This window comes from Lacerta agilis, chromosome 15, assembly GCF_009819535.1.
Source record: "Lacerta agilis isolate rLacAgi1 chromosome 15, rLacAgi1.pri, whole genome shotgun sequence".
Lineage (NCBI taxonomy): Eukaryota > Metazoa > Chordata > Lepidosauria > Squamata > Lacertidae > Lacerta > Lacerta agilis.
Genome location: NC_046326.1, coordinates 38,934,138 through 38,953,145, shown reverse-complemented (window position 1 = coordinate 38,953,145; position 19,008 = coordinate 38,934,138). Strand labels below are relative to the sequence as shown.

At 45.0% G+C, this 19,008-nt stretch overlaps 1 protein-coding gene across 5 annotated transcripts in view; it reads right to left on the bottom strand.

Annotated features, from left to right (window-relative positions):
* The window catches only part of TBX4 (T-box transcription factor 4), a 71,972-nt gene that overhangs the window by 31,960 nt on the left and 21,004 nt on the right, over window positions 1-19,008 (bottom strand). For 4 of the 5 annotated variants that reach the window (XM_033172179.1, XM_033172175.1, XM_033172177.1 and 1 more), the window contains exons 2-3: window positions 11,343-11,501; window positions 7,689-7,783 (exon numbers count right to left, since the gene is read on the bottom strand). In XM_033172179.1, coding sequence (XP_033028070.1) covers window positions 7,689-7,783; window positions 11,343-11,498 — 251 coding nt within the window. In that variant the 5' untranslated portion in view covers window positions 11,499-11,501. Of the gene's footprint in view, window positions 1-7,688; window positions 7,784-7,951; window positions 8,167-11,342; window positions 11,502-19,008 lie in introns of those variants that run through there. The other variant, XM_033172180.1, reaches the window with a different exon arrangement.

Below are 19,008 nucleotides of genomic sequence, written 5' to 3'. Positions count from 1 at the left end.
ATAGTGAATAGAAAACATCTTACTGGGTTGCCCCAACCACTCTGGGCAGCTTCCAACATATATAAAAACATTTTTTTTAAAAGAACACTTCCCTATACAGGATTGCTTTCAGGCGGCTCAGGGGTTGGATAACTCCATACCCTCCAACATTTCTCCAATGAAAATAGGGACATCCTAAGGAAAAGTGGGACATTCCAGGATCAAATCAGAAACTGGGACAGCTTCTCTAAATCAGGGGTGTCCCTGGGAAATAAGGACACTTGGAGGGTCTGGTTCTACCTTTAGGCAAGTTATGATGGAGGCACAGAGGGCTAGCAACACCCTGGCCCCTGGCCCCATTCCCATATTTCCTGAACAGGGTCCCCAGGGATGAAGAGGCTTGGTGGTTGCTGGGCTGGATGGGCCTGCCTTGTTTTGGCCTGGCTGCTTTCTCCCAATGTGCCACAAAGACTGGGATATTGGGAAAGGCCCTGGAGACAGAGTGGCAGCCAACTCAGGATCCCACAGCCCAGCAGGCATCACATGTGCATGTCCACCCATTGCGACACTGACACAGCGCATGCTGGGATTGCTGATGCTCCATGGCAGCATTTGTTTGAGAGTGAAGTGAGCAGGTGTCAGACAAATTAGTGAGCGGGTAGCAGCAAGAAATTAAAAGGAATTATACCAGATGGATGAGGGACACGGGTGGCGCTAAACCACAGAGCCTAGGGCTTGCTGATCAGAAGGTCAGTGGTTTGAATCCCCACGACGGGGTGAGGTCCCATTGTTCGGTCCCAGCTCCTGCCCACTTAGCAGTTTGAAAGCACGTCAAAGTGCAAGTAGATAAATAGGTACCACTCTGGCGGGATGGTAAACGGTGTTTCCGTGTGCTGCTCTGGTTCGCCAGAAGCGGCTTAGTAATGCTGGTCACATGACCCAGAAGCTGTACGCCAGCTCCCTTGGCCAGTAAAGTGAGATGAGCGCTGCAACCCCAGAGTCGTCTGCGACTGGACCTAATGGTCAGGGGTACCTTTACCTTTACCAGCTGGATGTATCACAGGGCCTGCCCTGTACCTCCTAACTCAGTCTGCTGAGGAAAATCAGTGAAGGGTCATAGTTCTGTGATAGAGCACCAGCCTTGCATGCAGACTCAATTCCATGGCATCTCCAGGTAGGGCTGGGAGAGAGACTCCCTTCCTGAAATCCTGGAGAGCTGCTGCCAGTCAGTGGAAGACAAGACTGGCCTAAATGGACCAATTGTCTGATTTGCTATATGGCAGCTTCCTGGGTCATTATGATATTTTTATATTCTAGTACTACTTCTATCAGGTAACTGGGGGGATGCTGTCCTGTTATCGGCATTTGTTTTGCATCAGGAAGTATGGATATGGTAAAGGTAAAGGGACCCCTGACAGTTAAGTCCAGTCACGGACGACTCTGGGGTTGCGGCGCTCATCTCACTTCACTGGCCGAGGGAGCCAGCGTTTGTCCGCAGACAGCTTCCGGGTCATGTGGCCAGCATGACTAAGCCGCAGTTTCACATTAAAAGAGGGATCAAACAAATTTCTCCCCCGTTCCATACAAACCACACTTTGGCCAAAGCAGACTGAGCTCACTCAGCAATAACTGGTAAGTTTTGTGGTAGTTGCCCCCTCCCACGTTGACACCACAACTTAAATCTTTCACCTTAGCTTATGAGCGGGGGGGGGGGGGGCAGAACACCTCCGAAAGTTTGCAGGTGAGTTTTCAGTCAAGCTATAGTATTGGCAGAACCCCCCCCCACACACACACACACAAATCTATATAGATATATAGATATCTATGAGAAACTACACATCTGGGCTTCATGGAGCTAGACTATGTTGAGATGCACATCTTCCTTTATTAGTTGGTGAAGGCGACAGCTGTTACACACCAACTCCATGAAATGTCAGCATGGAGAGGAACTGTCACATCCAAAGCTTTCCAGCTGGCCTTGGCATTCTAAATAAGGGAGACAGAAAAACCCACCACCCCACTAACCATGTTCTCTTCCATCAGTATACAGAGAAATGGGAGTTTTGTAAGCAGAGGAAACAAATCGATTACCAAGTCAAATTATTAACTTACTTTCTATGTTGATTTGCTTAGTGGGGAACCCCGTGAGCTTCAAAGTATTCTGGGCAGGAGAAGGGCTGACTCGTCTTACATGGCTTTTGTTTGGAGGGGGGGTGTTTTTGGACATGAAAACAATATACTAGAAATGGGTAATAAGGGCAATGTTCCTCAGAAAATATGGTGGCCACCTTCCAATATCTGAAGGGCTGTCTGATAGCCACCAACATAGATGGCTTTAAAAGAGGATTTGGCAAAATTAATGGGGGAGAAGGCTATTGATGTCTACTAGCCATGTCTAGTATACTATGCTCTGCCTCCGTAATTGATCCAGCAGTCTTTTCTTATTTTCTTAAGACTGTGACTGGGGTTGATGGGAAATGGCATCTAGCAACATCTGGAGAGCTGCAGATTCCCCACCCCTGAAACATCAAATAGAGGGCTATCTATTCTACTTTGGAGGAAAAGTCTGAATCCATGCCACACAACTACTGCTCTTCAAATAGCTCCCAATGAACCTATTGCATGATGTAGATCAACCGTCCCCAACTTGGCACCTCATAGATGTTCTTGGACTACAGCTCCCACCATCCCTGACTGTTGGCCATGCTGGCTGCTGGGAGTTGTAGTCTAACAGCATCTGGAGGGCACTGGTTTGGAGAAGGCTGCTGTAGATGTTTCTGGACTGTCCTATGCAATCAGATCATTTTGGCAGCCCTGCGTGGAACACGGCACTGCTGGTGGCCAAGTACAAAGAAAATTAAGAAAAAGGCCAGGGCTAAAATAGCTAAGCGATGAAGTGAGAGTGACTTATTAGGTCTGATAATGAAGTGATCCCTCCTCGGTTCAGTTTGTCCTGGGCACATATGGATAGTCACAAATGGCTTTTAAATTAACTGTTAGAGGAGAAACCACTTAGGGGATTTGTATTTATTTAAAAATCAACTTCTCTTCTTTCTTTCTTTTTAATTCCTTCTAGCAGTCCCACAGTTCCTGGCTGTTTTTGGCAGTTATTGACATAAAGCCAAAAAGTCAATCCAGAGATTGATCAGCCTTTGAATCACAGAGTTTTATCTGGTAGGGGAGGTAGGAATGTGTGTTAGACTTTTTGGCTAGGGACTTCTGGCTTGTTTTGGACAACATCCCCAACCAGTCAGTCAGCAGCAGTGCCAATGATGGAAGTGGCAGAATCCCTCACCCCAACCAACAGAGACATATACTTGCATTGGCAGAAAGAGCATCAGGACTTAGAAAGCAGGTGTGCTTGTATGTGCTTACTACTGTTCTTTAGATCTAGCACCAATGGTGGAATCGTAGAATTGTAGAGTTGGAAGAGACCCTACCAGTCACCAAACCAACCCCCTGCAAAGCAGGAATCGTAGCTACTGGTAAATAATTCTCATTGCAACGTGTTTTTGTTTGTTTGTTTGTTTTTGGAGGGGGGACGTGGCTGAATGAAGAACTTTTCCAATGCTTTAAAAACAAATAAATGCAAGGAAGATGCACACTCCCATGTTGTGGGGGGGGGAGCCTACAAACTTAAAGAAACAAAAAGAAGCTGCTTCAAATTGCAGAAGTGGAAAAATATAAGTTTTGAAAGGATACAAGAGTGTGCCACTATTTATTTATTTATTTATTTATTGTCATCTATCAAATAACTGGAGAGGATATGGATTCAAAATCTAGCATTTTGTTGGCAACATGACTTTTTTAAATTTTTATTTGGGGGGGGGGGGGGGTAGACAGATGAAGAGAGAGCCATTTCACCTTACTACACCAAGACCAAAGTCCTATATTCACCAGATAAGTAATGTGTGAACTTCTTAAGCTGTTACCTATAATTCTATAATTGCGGAACATCAGTTCCACAACATTCTCCCATTTGCATTGGGGGGGGAAACCATCAAGTTTCTAGTCCTTACAGCTGGGCTTGAAATAGTATGGACAAAATCTGATGCAATCCAGTGGGGCAAGCCTTTCGGTGTCTCTTTGTCCTGCAATCCCCAATTCCCCACTTTGCAGAAGAATCAAAGCCTCAGCAATGATGTCTAAAAATTGCCATAATTTGCTTTCTGCAAGCTTTCCTTGGTGGAAAATTTAGGTTGCCTCCTTTTTTTTTATCCCCACTCCCTTTAAAATCACAGATTATACTAAGCCTTTCGTGTATGAAACAAAGAGTAAGCAGAGGCCTTTTGGAAGAAGAAAAAGAGGCAGATGACCCTACAGAAAATACTTTAGAAAAGATCAAAGCACTTCCCACTATGGTCCCATTTTCCCAGGGCATCAAAACCATCCCATCCCCAATTTCTCTTATCAACCACGCCACTCTCTGCCATGACGTTCTATATACAAAGTGAGGGCCGTCCTCTTTGAAGTGCTGGATTAGCCTGGGCCAGATCCTTACTCCAGAATAACAAACAAGACAAGTTCAGCAGGAGTTCTCCTTGCTAGTTCATTTTTCAGCCCCAAATCCACTTTTCACCAAACACAGGAAACCCTGAACCTGTGGCCTTGCGGACAGATCGAAGAGATTTATCTGGTGGCAGTGCCATGGAGGTTATGTGGAAAAGGGGGAGTTTTTATATTTGGGTACATGTTTTTATAACAACTCATCTAATTCTTCTTCTTTTTTAATATTGAGAACATTCTCTCACACATCCCACTGGAAGGACAGTTAACCCCATACTGTTGCACGAGAGATTTAAACAAAGATTTCATTTCCATTACCATAGGAGGGAAACAGAGTTTGGTTGCTTTACAGGCTGGTTTTAGACTCTCCCAGTGCACCACCCACACCTCAAAATTTACAAAATTCTCCCCCCAACCCCCAAAATAAAAACCCATAACAGAGCTAAAATTAGATTCCCATTTTATTCAAATGTAAATCTTGAAAAGGGCCCTATAAATATCACAGAAGTGGGATTGCGGTTAACGACCCTGCTCTGTTTCATAACCGCTTTAATTGCTCCCATAAAAGACAGAACCAGTGTTCTCCTAGGGGACAAGGGATGGTCTTTTAAAATCAATAAGCCTTAAAGGATGCTGTTCAGAGAGGACCCAGCCATCGAGGGTAAGTGGTCCCACCAGCTTCAGCCCACCAACAGAGCAGGGGGTGTGGAACAGAAACACTGCACCAGAGAACAGCCTCCATCACACACAGCATTTTGATTTATTTTTGCATGCCATTCCTGACTTGCAAAAATCTTGCTCCTGCAATTGTGAGCCTCATCGCTCCAAGCAGAATAATCTGCGAGCCAGTAAATTCTGGATTGGGCTCGTAAGAGAGCCAGTGTGGTATAGTGGTTAAGAGCGGTAGGCTTGTAATCTGGTGAACCGGGTTCGCGTCTCCGCTCCTCCACATGCAGCTGCTGGGTGACCTTGGGCTAGTCACACTTCTTTGAAGTCTCTCAGCCCTACTCACCTCACAGAGTGTTTGTTGTGAGGGAGGAAGGGAAAGGAGAATGTTAGCCGCTTTGAGACTCCTTCAGGTAGTGATAAAGCAGGATATCAAATCCAAACTCCTCTTCTTCTTCTTCTAATTAGCAGTAGAGCACCTACTTTCCATGCAAAAGCTCCTAAAATTCATTCCATGCCATCTCCATCTCCTGTTTTTTAAAAGGAGCAGCAACACAGTACCTGCCTTATACTGATCCAGACTATTGGTTCATTTTTCTCTGTTTTGAACCCAGGACTTTCTTCTGCATGCAAAGCAGATGCTCGACAGCCAGGCTGCAGCCCTTTCCCTAGCAGGAGCAGTGGCGGACCTATGTTTTTGAAGCCCTGAAGCTTGAAATGCTGTAGGGGGCCCATTGGCAACCAGCAATGAGGTCTGGATAACTTCGTGTTACCTTATTCACATCCAGCTTCGTTAACAGAGAGCTTCTTTGCAATGTCATTTTCTGGAGACAGAAATAATTTAAACGCTCTTCAGCAGAATAGTCAACTTGCTGTGATGCTCCACCTTTGCAACTGACTCTCAAACTTAAGGACTGTTGAAATAGATACCACCATAAATTAATGATTTGAGTCATGCAACTCAAATTGCATCTACTGGCCCAGTTCTTTTAAGCAATGTGGATGAATATTGATTTCGGGCCCCCTCTGGGATTCGGGGCCCTGAATAGCCTTGCCATGTCCGATGACTGATCTAGACCAGCAGCCTGATTTTGCCAACAGATTCTCAGGGAAGGAAGGGCGAAACCACTCAGAAAGGTGTTTTAAATGCAAGTTCATTGTTTAGCTTTGATAAGATCAGCACAAGAGAAATTGCCAGCAAATTCTGCTTTTTAGAGTTTGCATCTAATGCATAATTTCCAATTAACTCTTTTTTTAAAAGAAGAAGATATTCTGCGTGCCAAAATAAAGTCATAATAAAACTCTGGAACTGGAAAAACACAGAGATTTATGCACTGCGATGTTCAAAGCCTTGTATACTTCTACACACCATATTTTATCCACGAAGGAGTCAACCCATTTTATGCAAAGTTCAGGGAACTTGGTTAACATAAACTTCTTTTTGTTTAATCTTTTGATGATTCCCCTTATAATATGAAATAATCGCTCTGAGTTCCCCCGCCCCACCTTCTGTAACAAAAACAGTCCGACGTTGAAAAGATAGCGAGCGCATTTTAAAGATGTTTCCACTTTATAAATCACAGGCTCTTGGCAACAACGCCGTGCCCATTTGCAGCGTGGAGGTTGCTCTGCTTTTTCAACATCCCCCCGCAGATCAGGCCTACAAGGGAGTAATCAACCTAGTAAGTAGACGCTAGCAATAAATAGTTAGTAATTTATAGGGCTGGCCTCGTTCTAATACATTCAAAGGGGAGGGAAAGAATAACGTTTGCAAAGCTGCTGGGACACAAGTCCTCCCTTGTATCACACCCCCAATCTTTAAAAATCAACCACAGTCGCTTCTCTTTTCCACGTCATCAGTTCACCAAACAAGTTGGAGAAGAGAGGTAGGGGGGGAGGGCAACCACCGCGCTCATAAGCCCTGATTATCTATATCCACCATGGACACTCCTTGGTGTTATTTGAACACGTAAAATCAAACAAGGAGTGTCCATAGTGAATATGGATAATCAAGGCTTGTGACCACCATGGGCAAGAATTAGGATGGTAATATATTTGGTACCAGGTTGATATATTGCCCCCGGTTGTAAGCATATTGGGAGAATCCTCATGAAAATGGAAATGGGAGTGAAAATTGCCAATGTTCACTTATACGTTCCATGTCTGGAATGGAAATGAATCCAGTTGATGTACTCCTGTAGAAATAGCAACGGATTTTCAACCCATCATAGCCCCAGACCACCACACCACTGCCTCTCCCCCACAAGTTGTCTGGGCTTTCTCCAGTGTTAGTCATACTCAGTCAACCCATTGAGATTAATAAACCCAAGTCAGTTTCAGGTTCACTCATTTCAATTGCTGTACTCTGAGCAGGACTAACATGGAATAGAATCCTCTATCCGCAATTATAGTGGAGAATTTCAAAGAGGTCATTGGTGCAAGGATCCAGAGCTCAACTAAATAGAACACATACAGACAGACACAATGACACACATTTAAAAGCAACATTTAAAAATGACAGGATTTTAGAAACCTACCTTCCAGCTTTAGTAATGATCATTTCTGTGCCAGCCTCGTGAAATTTCTTCCATAGTTCTTTCTCATGCAGGTACACCTTGATGTTCTCAATGGTCTTCAACAAGTCAATCAAACAAAAGAACAAGAAGTGAGAAAGCCACACAAACGTAAACTGAGAAAAGTCGAACAAAACACAGCTGCTGAGGAAAGTAGGTTAGGCCAGACCAAGCAGTAAAGAGAAGAAACAAAATTGGATTTTGTTGTGAACTGAAGGCCAGGCTACCCGGCTGACTGCTCTGGAATTACTCCCAAATCATGCGGGCTCAGCTGTTTCTTGAGTCTAGCAAAGCCCTGTGCAGGTGCCACACATCAGCTGATCAGTGATGCCTGCAAAGCCCTTTAGGCTGAGCCAGGTCTTAACCTGCCCCACACCTGGTTCCTATATGTAGGGTTGGTGGGTGTGGCTTCGCTGAAATAGCCAAATGGGGAGGCCTAGGAGGATCTAATTACACCCGCAGACCAGAGGTTCCCCACCCCTGAGGTAGAGGGTGTGGGGCTGTGCATGCCAACCCCAGCTCAACACATGCAGTCCCACCCACTCCATCCCTGACCTTTCTGCTCATGGGACAGTTTGAAGTGGCAGTGGGGGGGGGGGCAGTTAAGTGCATCAACTCAACACGAGAAGCACTCTGGTGTGAAGACAGAGGCTGGAGGATAGGTTTGCACACGTGGCCCCACAGTCATCGTCATAAGTTCACAGCAAATGTCCTTGTGTCACATCAAGATGTGACCATCAGAGTTTTTCAACCACTGCAAGCTCGTGGCAATGAGAAGATCCCACAGCACCCGATCCCGGTCCACTGCTTTTACAAGCTTCCCTGCTTACCCCTATGTCTATAATTTCACCTGCCGTCAGTAGTGCCATTTTAAGCACTGCATACAGAAGTTCCCTGGTTCAGTTCCTATCACCCCCTGTTTTAATTTATTATTTATTTACTTTAAGCATCAGGTAGCAGCTGATGGAACAGACTTTTGAATGAGAGACCCTGGAGAGCTTCTTGCAATCACGGCAGACAAAACTGAGTTAGATGGACAAAATAGTTTGGCCTGGGGTAAAGGAGGTGTCTGTGGTCCTCTCGAATAATTTTTAAAAAAAAATTCACACCCTTAAGAATTTCTCTTGGAATTAAAAGCAAGTGCCTGTACAGTTTACACATTTTTAGTGAGGCTTAGTTACCTTTCAGGTAGGTAGGAAAGCTTGAGGTTGTGAGGACAGAGGCTCAACCTGAGGCCATCTGTAGCTCACTAACCAGATCTAATCAGCTGACTAGATGAACCAAAGACCAAAAGAAGCCTCTCATTGGTTGACTTCACTGAAATCTGCATTTCCCTCCATTTAATGGCTGGTGACTTGTAGTTTACTTTAAGATCAATTTTCTTAGACGTTTCATGATCTGCTGGTAATTTGTCTTTGCTTTTCCTCCCCCTCCCTCCCCAAATAAATCAGCTATCAATCATCAGAGCAAACAAGAGTTAAAACTGAGCTTCAGGGCTTGAGGCATAATTGTTATTACTTAAATGCATGTTGAATTTATAACACAACTGGTTTGTGTTTTTTTTAAATATAATTTCAGGAGCAAATGCAGGCTCCCTCTCAGTTTCACCTCTCAGCTTTATTATTATACGACTGGTTATAATTCTGATACAGGAAAGTTGTCAACACTTTATAAAAACACACTTACTAAACAGATTTGGCCAATCAGGAGCCAGGGTGGATTTGCAAGGAAATTTACAGTCTTTCTCCCCTTTTTGGCAGAAAGGTACACAATTACATTTAATTATTGCATAAAAATGGCAGGATCTATAACTCTTTTTTATAAAAAAAAAAAAAAACACCCCAAAATGTGATTACAATAAATAATTTAGCACATAATATTACTGTGTGGTCAGAACTGTTTTTTTCTAGCAAGGTTAGCAAACAAACCACATGGTTAAAACCAAACAAAAACAAGGAAGATGGTATAGGTTTTTAAGCCAGGGTTCCCCCCCCCCAAAAAAAAAGTGAATTAAAAATACTTCATTCTTGTAAACACTGGGAGCCAGTGCAGTGAGTTAAGTGTGTCAAACCTAGAGGGGGGGAGGGGGACCTGTGTTCAAATTCCCTCTCACGCATGCACCTTGTCCCCATATATCTCAGACTATAACCTGACTACAGTGGTACCTCTAGTTACGAACTTAATTCGTTCCGGAGGTCCGTTCTTAGGCTGCAACCGTTCTTATCCTGAGGCGCGTTTCACTAATGGGGCCTCCAGCGTGCGATTTCTGTCCACATCCTGGGGCAAAATTCGCAACCAGGAGCAGCTACTTCCGGGTTAGCGGAGCTCATAACCAGAAGCGTTCGTAAACGGAGGTATCACTGTATTAGGGTTGTTGTGATGATAAAATGAATGGGGGATAATGGTGTATGGCACAGTCAGCTCCTTGGAGGAAATGTGGGACATAAACACAATAAATACACTGTAAATAAAAATATTTATGTACCCTAAGAATTGTCCATAGAGGGGATTTTAATACCCAGTGTTTCTGTCCAGGTCTCTATTATGGGTATGCCTTCTCATTCAAAAGATCTAAGCCCAGAACATGCAGAGAAACAACAGGCAGCCTCCTCTGAGGACCAACTGTTCTGCCACATCCCTACACTGGGAGTGATGGAGCAATCCACACCCAACACAGAGCTGCAATGAAACGGCCTGCCACCAACAGAGGCTCACTGGAGGGAAGAAGCAAGCACAGAGCCATCACTCATGCAGAGAACCAACATGTAACCATCTCTGAAGGAGAATCATTCTTTGGAGCCTCTGCACTGGAACGACCCAATGAGCTAATCACACTCAGAACAGACACCATGGAATTCCTTACCTCCAACAAAGGCCAAGCAGAAAAAGCCACAGAGCATTAAGTTATGCAGAGATACTACAGGGCAACCTTTTCCGTTGGGAAGGCGATTTTGGTGCACAGGAGACTTTAATAACTACATTTGTGTTTCGGAACAACTGCTTTAAGCAGACAAAACCAAATACAATCAGGAGCTTATTATATCAGGGAAAGGTGCCACAGCACTCTTTCCCTTCCAGTGTTTTCCAGCAACAGGTATTCAGAAGCATATTTCCTCCCAACCATGGAAGGAGAACAGGGACACATTGGCTAGTAGCCACTGATAGCTTTATCCTCCGTGAATTTATCTAATCCTCAGTTGGTGGCTATAATTTCCTCCTATGGGAGCAGTTCCATAGTTTAATTGCGCCCAGTGTGAAATCATTATGTGGCTCTGAATTCTAGCCAGTGGTAATTTGGTTGTCAAACTTAATCTGTTCCAGGAGTCTGTTTGACTCCTGGAACCGTTCAATAACCAAGGTGCAGCTTCCGATTGGCTGCTGGAGCTTCCTGCACTCAACTGGAAGCTGTGGAACCCGCGTCGGACGTCCGGCTTCCAAAAAACGTTCGCAAACCAGAACACTTACTTCTGGGTTTGCGCCGTTTGGGAGCCGATGTGTTTGGTAGCCAAGCCGTTCAACAACCAAGGTACCACTGTATTAAGAGGGGGCGGGGAAACCTCTCTCTATCCACTTTCTCCACACCATGCCTAAACAGACTCATTTAAACATGATGCATACCTGCTCTGGATCTGGACCCTGAGGGCTGTTTAGAGGCGTACTGCTGACTCCCGCTACACCCAGAACAGGGGAACTCGTGGTGGTTTCAGAATGGCCAGGGACCTGGGGTGCAGCAAATCCATCCTCCGGCTCAGACAAACTTTTCTCCTGGAGCATTTCCTAAAAAGAAGAAGAAGAAGAAGCAAACAAGGGGTTTTCAGTCAGTTGGGTAATTTCCTCTCAAATTCCACAAGTGAATAGTTCATATATCACCAAAGGTTTGTTTCCCTACAGTCAGGATGGGGAATCTGTTTGTAGTAGACAATAGAGACCCCTGTGGAACCTTAACTGAAATACCTCCCCCACTTAGGCTCATAATTAGGAGGAGAAAACAGAACCATTTCTCTGTAATAATAATAATAATAATAATAATAATAATAATAATAATAAACAGCTCAGTTAATTCCAAGCCCAATTTTGAACAAGATCAGACCCTGTTGCATCCCCTGAATGCCATCAGGAGCACAATCGAGTCTCAACTGCCCACATTCTCCCACCTTGTTGCTCTACTTCCACCAGCAGCAAAGTGTCCCACTCCTTCTGGCACCTGGCTGCTGCAGCTGCAAGCCACATGCAAACAACATACTGGGAAATGTAATGCAAGGAGAGAAGAGCCGACCTTCCTTATATATTAAAAATCTCACCTAGATAAGAACTCACGGGGTCATAATTCTCATGTCCTATTTGAGGTGAACATTGCAATCATCAAAACCCACTTTTCTGAGACCAAGTCTGTTTGATTCCTGTACCATCAATAATTAAGCCTTATTTCAGATTACCTTTATTGCATCCAGGACCGGCGCTAGGGCTTCTTGCGCCCTAGGCGAACCACCTTCTGCCCCCCCCCGCCAAAGCCTGCTTTAGCGAGAGGTGGGGGTGGTGGAGAGGCAAGCAGCAGCTTCTCCGCTACAGCTCGCCCGTCCCGCCCCCCGCCAAAGCCTGCTTTAGCGCGAGCCGGGGGGTGGTGTAGGGGGCAAGCAGCACCTACCGCTACAGCGGAGAAGCTGCTGCTAGCCCCAGGGCTGTCTCAGGCACATCTGCCACCGTGGCGCGGCGATCCTTCTGGCACCCCCATGCGTCCGGGGCGTCCGGGGAAGAGCGCGGGAGGCGCAAGCACCCAGCCGCCCGTGGGGACGGGGCCGCGCAGCTCCCCCCGCTCGCTGCGCTCAAAGACGGGGCTGGGCGGCCGGCTCGCAGCCCGCCCGGGAGCAGCATGGGCTGCAGCGGCTGTGTCGCCGACACGCAAGCGCCACCTGCCCGTGGGGGCGGGTTGGGGAGGGGGCACCCGGTATGCCGGCGGGCTCACGGGGGCACCCCTGGGGGGACCGGCGACCTGGCGCACTGCGCCACCAGCCCCAATGGACAAGACAGGGCTGGCTAACCCGTCCTGCCCAAGCCTGGCCAGCGCCCCCTCCATTTTGGCGCCCTAGGCAATTGCCTAGTTCGCCTAAATGGACACGCCGGCCCTGGTTGCATCTGTCAAAGTCTGCTCTCTATCCTATAAAAGATTTGCCCACAATAAACGGACAAATCTTTTAATTATTATTTTTTTAAAATCTGACCCTGGTTTTAAAACAAGGAACCCACATATGAAGCAGGTGTAGGATCTCAAATGAAGAAATGCAGAGCTGGGTGGGCTATTTGGTAGAAACCATAACATCTGAATTGGTTCAAAATTAATGCAACTTTGTTCGGCCACTGAGTTCATTTCCTTCTGCCCTCTCTTATCTTGTCCCATCTCTAAACTCTTCAGCAGTATGAAGAATATTCTATTCCCACGCTAGTCTTGCCAGCATCACATTTTCCTCAACATGAAAAACATGGCGGTCTTTTCCGGTGTTACAGGAACGGTCACTCTATCCTGAGTTGAGAAGGATTTTGGACAAACCTTTTTTACACAGGGAAAATTCCACAGAACAAAACCATAGACGTGGCTGCAGTGGAACTGGAGCCCTAATCCATAGAATGAGTTAGAATCATCATTAATCTGGCCCTATTTCTGAGATCGTGCCCAACTTTACTCCATGAGGAACCCAGGCTGAGGGCTAATGAAGTGGAGGAAGAGAGGGAAAGTGGTAACACCAGCACTCAATCCCAAAGAATGCCGATCATGGGGGGGGGGGATTCCCATTCCCAAAGTCTATAGTTTAGGCCTTAAATCTAAATAGGTGAACACAGCCCTGATACTGATAAAGACAAGAGTTTGTGAACAAACACCTTCACTTCAAAAGCCACAGTTCAGCCACATCCACCACACAACCTGGTATAAGGGCAGGTCTCTGCAATGTGTAACTCCACAAACCTAGCCAGCCAGGTACTTGTCAACCACCACTCATCCACCCCTGTTCATACAACCCAAACTCAAACTCAAAATACCTAGTAGGCATGGGTTTATCAAAAACAAGTCATGCCAGATGAATCTCAATTCTTTTTTTTTATAGAGTTACAAGCTTGGTGGATATGGGGAATGCTGTGGGCATAATATATCTTGATTTCAAAAAGACCTTTGACAAAGTCCCTCATGATATTCTTGTGAAGAAGCTGGTAAAATGTGGGCTGGACAAGGTAACTGTTAGGTGGATTTGTAGCTGGTTCACTGACCCAACCCAAAGAGTGCTCACTAATAGTTCCTCATCAAGCTAAAAAGGGTGACAAGTTGGGTGCCACAGGGTTCTGTCCTGGGCCCACTATTGTTCAACATCTTTACAAAGGACTTGGATGAAGGTATTGAGGAAACCCAGCCAGATGGGTGGAGTATAAATAAAATTATTATTATTAATACTATTATTATTATTATTATTATTAGGATGTTCATCAAATCTGCAGATGATGCCAAACTGGGAGGGGTGGCCATTGCTGCTGAAGACAGAATCAGGATTCAAGATGACCTTAACAGACTGGAGAACTGGGCTAAAATTAACAAAATGAATTTCAATAGGGGCAAATGCAAGGTTCTACACTTAGGCAGGAATAACCAGCTATACAAATATAAGATGGGGAACACCTGGCTTTCCAGTGGTCCATGTGAAAAGGTTGTAGGGGTCTTAATAGACCACAAGCATAATATGAGTCAACAGTGTGATGCAGCAGCAAAAAACAACAACAAAAAACAACCTAATGCTATTCTAGGCTGCATCAACAGATTAGTTTCCAGATCAAGGGAAGTAATAATCCCACTATATTCTGCCTTGGTCAGGCCCCACGCGGAGTCCTGTGTCCAGTTCTGGACACCATAATTTAAAAAGGATATTGACAAGCTGGAATGTATGCAGAGGAGGACAACCAAGATGATGAAGGGTCTGGAAGCCAAGCCTTATGTGGAACGGCTATGGGAATTTGATTTGTTTAGATTGTTGAAGAGGAGACTTAGAGGAGATATGAGAGGGGCTGTCACATGGAGAATGGAGCAAGCTTGTTTTCTCCTCCATAGGGTAGGACCCGAACCAATGGCTTCAAGTTACAAGAAAGGAAGTTCTGACTGAAAACCAGGAAAAACTTTCTTACGGTAAGAGCTGTTCGACAGTGGAATAGACTCCCTCGGAAGGAGGTGGCCTCTTCTTCATTGCAGCTCTTTAAGCAGAGGTTGGATGGCAATCTGTCATGGATGCTTTAGTGAAGATTCCTGCATTGCAGGACTAGAGGACCTTTGTGGTCCCTACCAACCATGATTCTATTATTCTGAACGATACATGGCTGGTGGCCTTTGCCAAGCATGGTGGGTTGCTTGCAAGTCAGGTCAGACTCTATGAGAGGGAAGAGTTTCCTAGACATGACCACTGACAGCTTGTGGATCCCATTTGGCATAAATTAATCTTACTCCATCCAGGAAGGCTTGAGGTTTGGCACCTCTTTTTAAACCACGAATTCCCAAGGTCCAGTTCTAGCTAGGATCCATCAATTTTGGTTTCTCGTTTTTCCAATCTTAAAATCAGTTTGTCCCAATCCCACATCAGCTTGCCATCATGCTTAATAAAATAATAATAATAATAATAATAATAATAATAATAATAATAATAATAATAATAATAATTCTGCATGGAAATTGATATGCATTTTGCAAAGGCATTTCTCCTAATGCACATTTTTCTGCAAGCAATTTCCCAAGGCAGTAATGCATTTTTGTACATTATTTTCACCGATATATACAGTTTTGTGCACAGTCTTCCCCAACATGTGCTTTTTCTCTAAAGGGAAAAAAATGATTGGAGGACTGCATCAAAAAATAGGGAGAAGTGCAACTTTCTAGCTGCATTTTGGTATGTGCATTGGTTCAGGAAGCACAAATGAGAAGCGTTTGCATTAAAAAGTGAATTTCCCCCCAATCCCTTGTTCTAACCCAAGCAAAACCAAAAGCTGATTGCTTGCCTTATTGTTGCTGCTTGCTGCATTGTTTTTAATGTGGAACCGGTATTTTGGGGGTTGTTGCATAATACATTTCTTAATTAAGCTGCTCCAGACACTGGATGAGCAGAATATGAGAAGAGTTATAGCTCAGCAGCAAAGCAGATGCCTTGTGTGTACAGTGGTGCCTCGGGTTAAGTACTTAATTCGTTCCGGAGGTCCGTTCTTAACCTGAAGCGTACTTAACCTGAAGCACCACTTTAGCTAATGGGACCTCCTGCTGCTGCTGCGCCGCCAGAGCATGATTTCTGTTCTTAAACGGAGTTCTTAACCTGAAGCGTACTTAACCCAAGGTACCACTGTAGAAGGTCCTGGGTTCAATCCTCAGCATCTTTGGGTAGGGGTGGCAACGTCCCCTATCAGGAACCCAGGAGAGACACTGCCAGTCAGTGCAGTGACAATACTGAGCCAGAAAGACCAGTGGCATAGGATAGCTGAAGTATATTTAAGAATGCCGCTTTAGACAATGATCCTAACCACATGGTGTTAAAAGTGAAGCCAGAACAAACAGCACAGGAGACTCCCCAAACATTGTGAGCAAAGGTTCTCAGCCACAAGAACATCAGAAGCGTCTGAGCCAAAGGCCCATCTAGCCCATCATTTTCTTCTTACAGCGGCCCTCATCGGAAACCCACAAGCTAGACCAGGAGCACTCTCTCACTTGTGATTTACAGCAGCTAACATGGTATACTGGTACGTAAACACACTAGAAACTGCCTTATATGCAAGTCAGACCACTGGTCACTGAAAACTGTCTACACTGATCAGCAGCCACAGCTCTCCAAGATTTCAGACATGAATATTCCTAACTCTACCTGGGGGTACCAGGGATTGAACCTAGGATATTCAGGATGCAAAGCAGATGCTCTACATAAGAGCTACATACTGCAGCTTGATCAGGCCAAGAACCAAGAAGTGTTTGGCTGCTAAACAGACTTGTCCTTTTTTGCCTTGCACCACCTTTGTGACCATGGGTCATTGTCTGCCTGCCCTGAATCCCAACCCCTAGCTTATTTGGACCACACAAGCTAGGAGGAGTCTGTTTAGCAGCCAAACCCACTAGGTTATGACCAGGAAAAAGGGGGGGTATAGATGTTGGAAGGAAGGAAGGAAGGAAGGAAGGAAGGAAGGAAGGAAGGAAGGAAGGAAGGAAGGGGCAAACCCATTTCATGTCTACTTGAGGCCAGATGGGCATCTCCAGTAGGGCTGGGAAAAGACACATGTCTGAACTCCAGGAAAGCCACCATCAGTCAGCAGAGACCAGGGACGGAGAAACTGTGCCCTACCAGATGTTGCTGGACTCCAGCTTCCAACATCCCTGACGATGAACTTTGCTGAATGGGACTGATGGGAGCTGCAATCCATCTGGGAGGTGCCACAGGTTCCTTATTCCTGGAGAAGGTAATTCTAAATTGGATTGGAAGAGTGGTCTGACTTAGTCTGCAGCAGCTTCCTACGTCCCTGTGCTCCTGACATTTTCCCCACCCCATAATTGCTGCAGAGGATTTTGGGGCATACTCTATAATTTTACCCACCACTCCAACCAATGCTATCAGACCTCACTGTTGTACTAGAGATGTTGGGAAGCCTGGTCTCACTGAGGACTCCTTTGCTGAGCTGCTGAAGAACCTCAGTTTTATCCCAAAAGGAATACAGTTGGAAGAACATTCCCCTAGATATTTTTTTGGGGGGGGGGGGGTCACCTTCTCACACAGCGATACAAGAGTAAATCAATGGGGCTTCCATCTAATACAGAATAGCGTTACGAGACTCTTAGGTAAACACTAGGGAAGAGAAAGTGCAGGTTTGTGGGATGGGGGCCGAGCTATTAAAGACTAGGATAGGCTTCCAAAGAAAATGACATCATTTACCCATGCATCCTCAACACACACACACACACAGAGAGAGAGAGAGAGAGAGAGAGAGAGAGAGAGAGAGAGAGAGTGGGGGACAGAGAGGCGAGAGCGAGAGCAAGAGAGAGTTTGGTTCACATTGTATCCAAATTCATTTTGGTTCAAAGCCAGTTGGGAACTTGCTCAGTCTAATCTAATGGAACAGAAGTGGCTAGACTCCCTAATGGATATAAGCCGTAGGCCCCAGAGTGAGCCAACACATAGCTTTTTTATCTTTGTGTGTTTTACTAAGTTCTTGCAACTTCTTTCATAACGGCCCTTGAGATTTCCCCCACCCCACCCCAAATACTTTGAAAGTTCAAGAGACCAAAATTCTAACAAACAATGCCATTTTTTTCTCCCCCAAAATCAAATTTAGGTAGCATAAAATGTGTTATTGTTTTTAAAGAAAAGCTGTTAGAGTTACAGAGATGCATCATTACCCACCCACTGGCGATACCAATGCCCCCTTAAAATTTCATAATTCCAGGACTCTTCTTCCATTTTCTGTATCAATGCACACTGGCTGTTTTTCAAGACTTTGGTGAAAAACATCAGTGGCAATATTATATGGTAGGGAGAGATGCTCTTTGGTTTGAGGAAAGCAGAAGACCTGGTGTGTGTGTTGTTGAGCCTCTAACATCTCCTTGGAAATACCTTTCTCCCTCTCTCTTTAAATACATGAACTGTGTTGATTATACTATTGCACTTGCTGTACAATAATATCTCTTTTCAGTCTGGGAATTATTTATTTTTAACAGCTTCAGGAGGTGACCCATATGAACTGAATACCAGTGGCTGTTCTTGGGAATGTAAAGAAATGGACCCCATTTTTACCGCTCTTCCACTTAGGTTTGCTAACTAACCGGGGGGGGGGGGTAGCTTGGCCTGCTCCCGCACTTTTAACAGCAAGTACAAGGTGAAGGTTTCCAAAACCATGGAGATATACATGATTGCCTGGTTATGCCTTTAGATCATACTACAGCAGAATGAGCCAATCAAAAAAACGCTGGCAACCCTCCCAAGTTTTACCAAGTTTATTGTTTTTCTACAGATCTCCCCAACTCTTCCCAAATCTGGAGACAGATTAAGAGTTGCCAGCCAGCTAAGGCTGGTCATCATTACTAAATCTCACTGAAGGAAGCAACCAGACTTTAGTTACTCTTAACTTGTTCTATTGGTTTTGGAGAGACTTCCATGACAATCCTGAGCACACTTACTAGAGGGTCCCACTGAGTAGTGTGCACAGGATAAGGCTGTACATCATGCAGAAAATAACAATTACCAGAAATTCAAAAGCCACAGAAAGATTGCCGCAAAATAGTGAGCAAGTC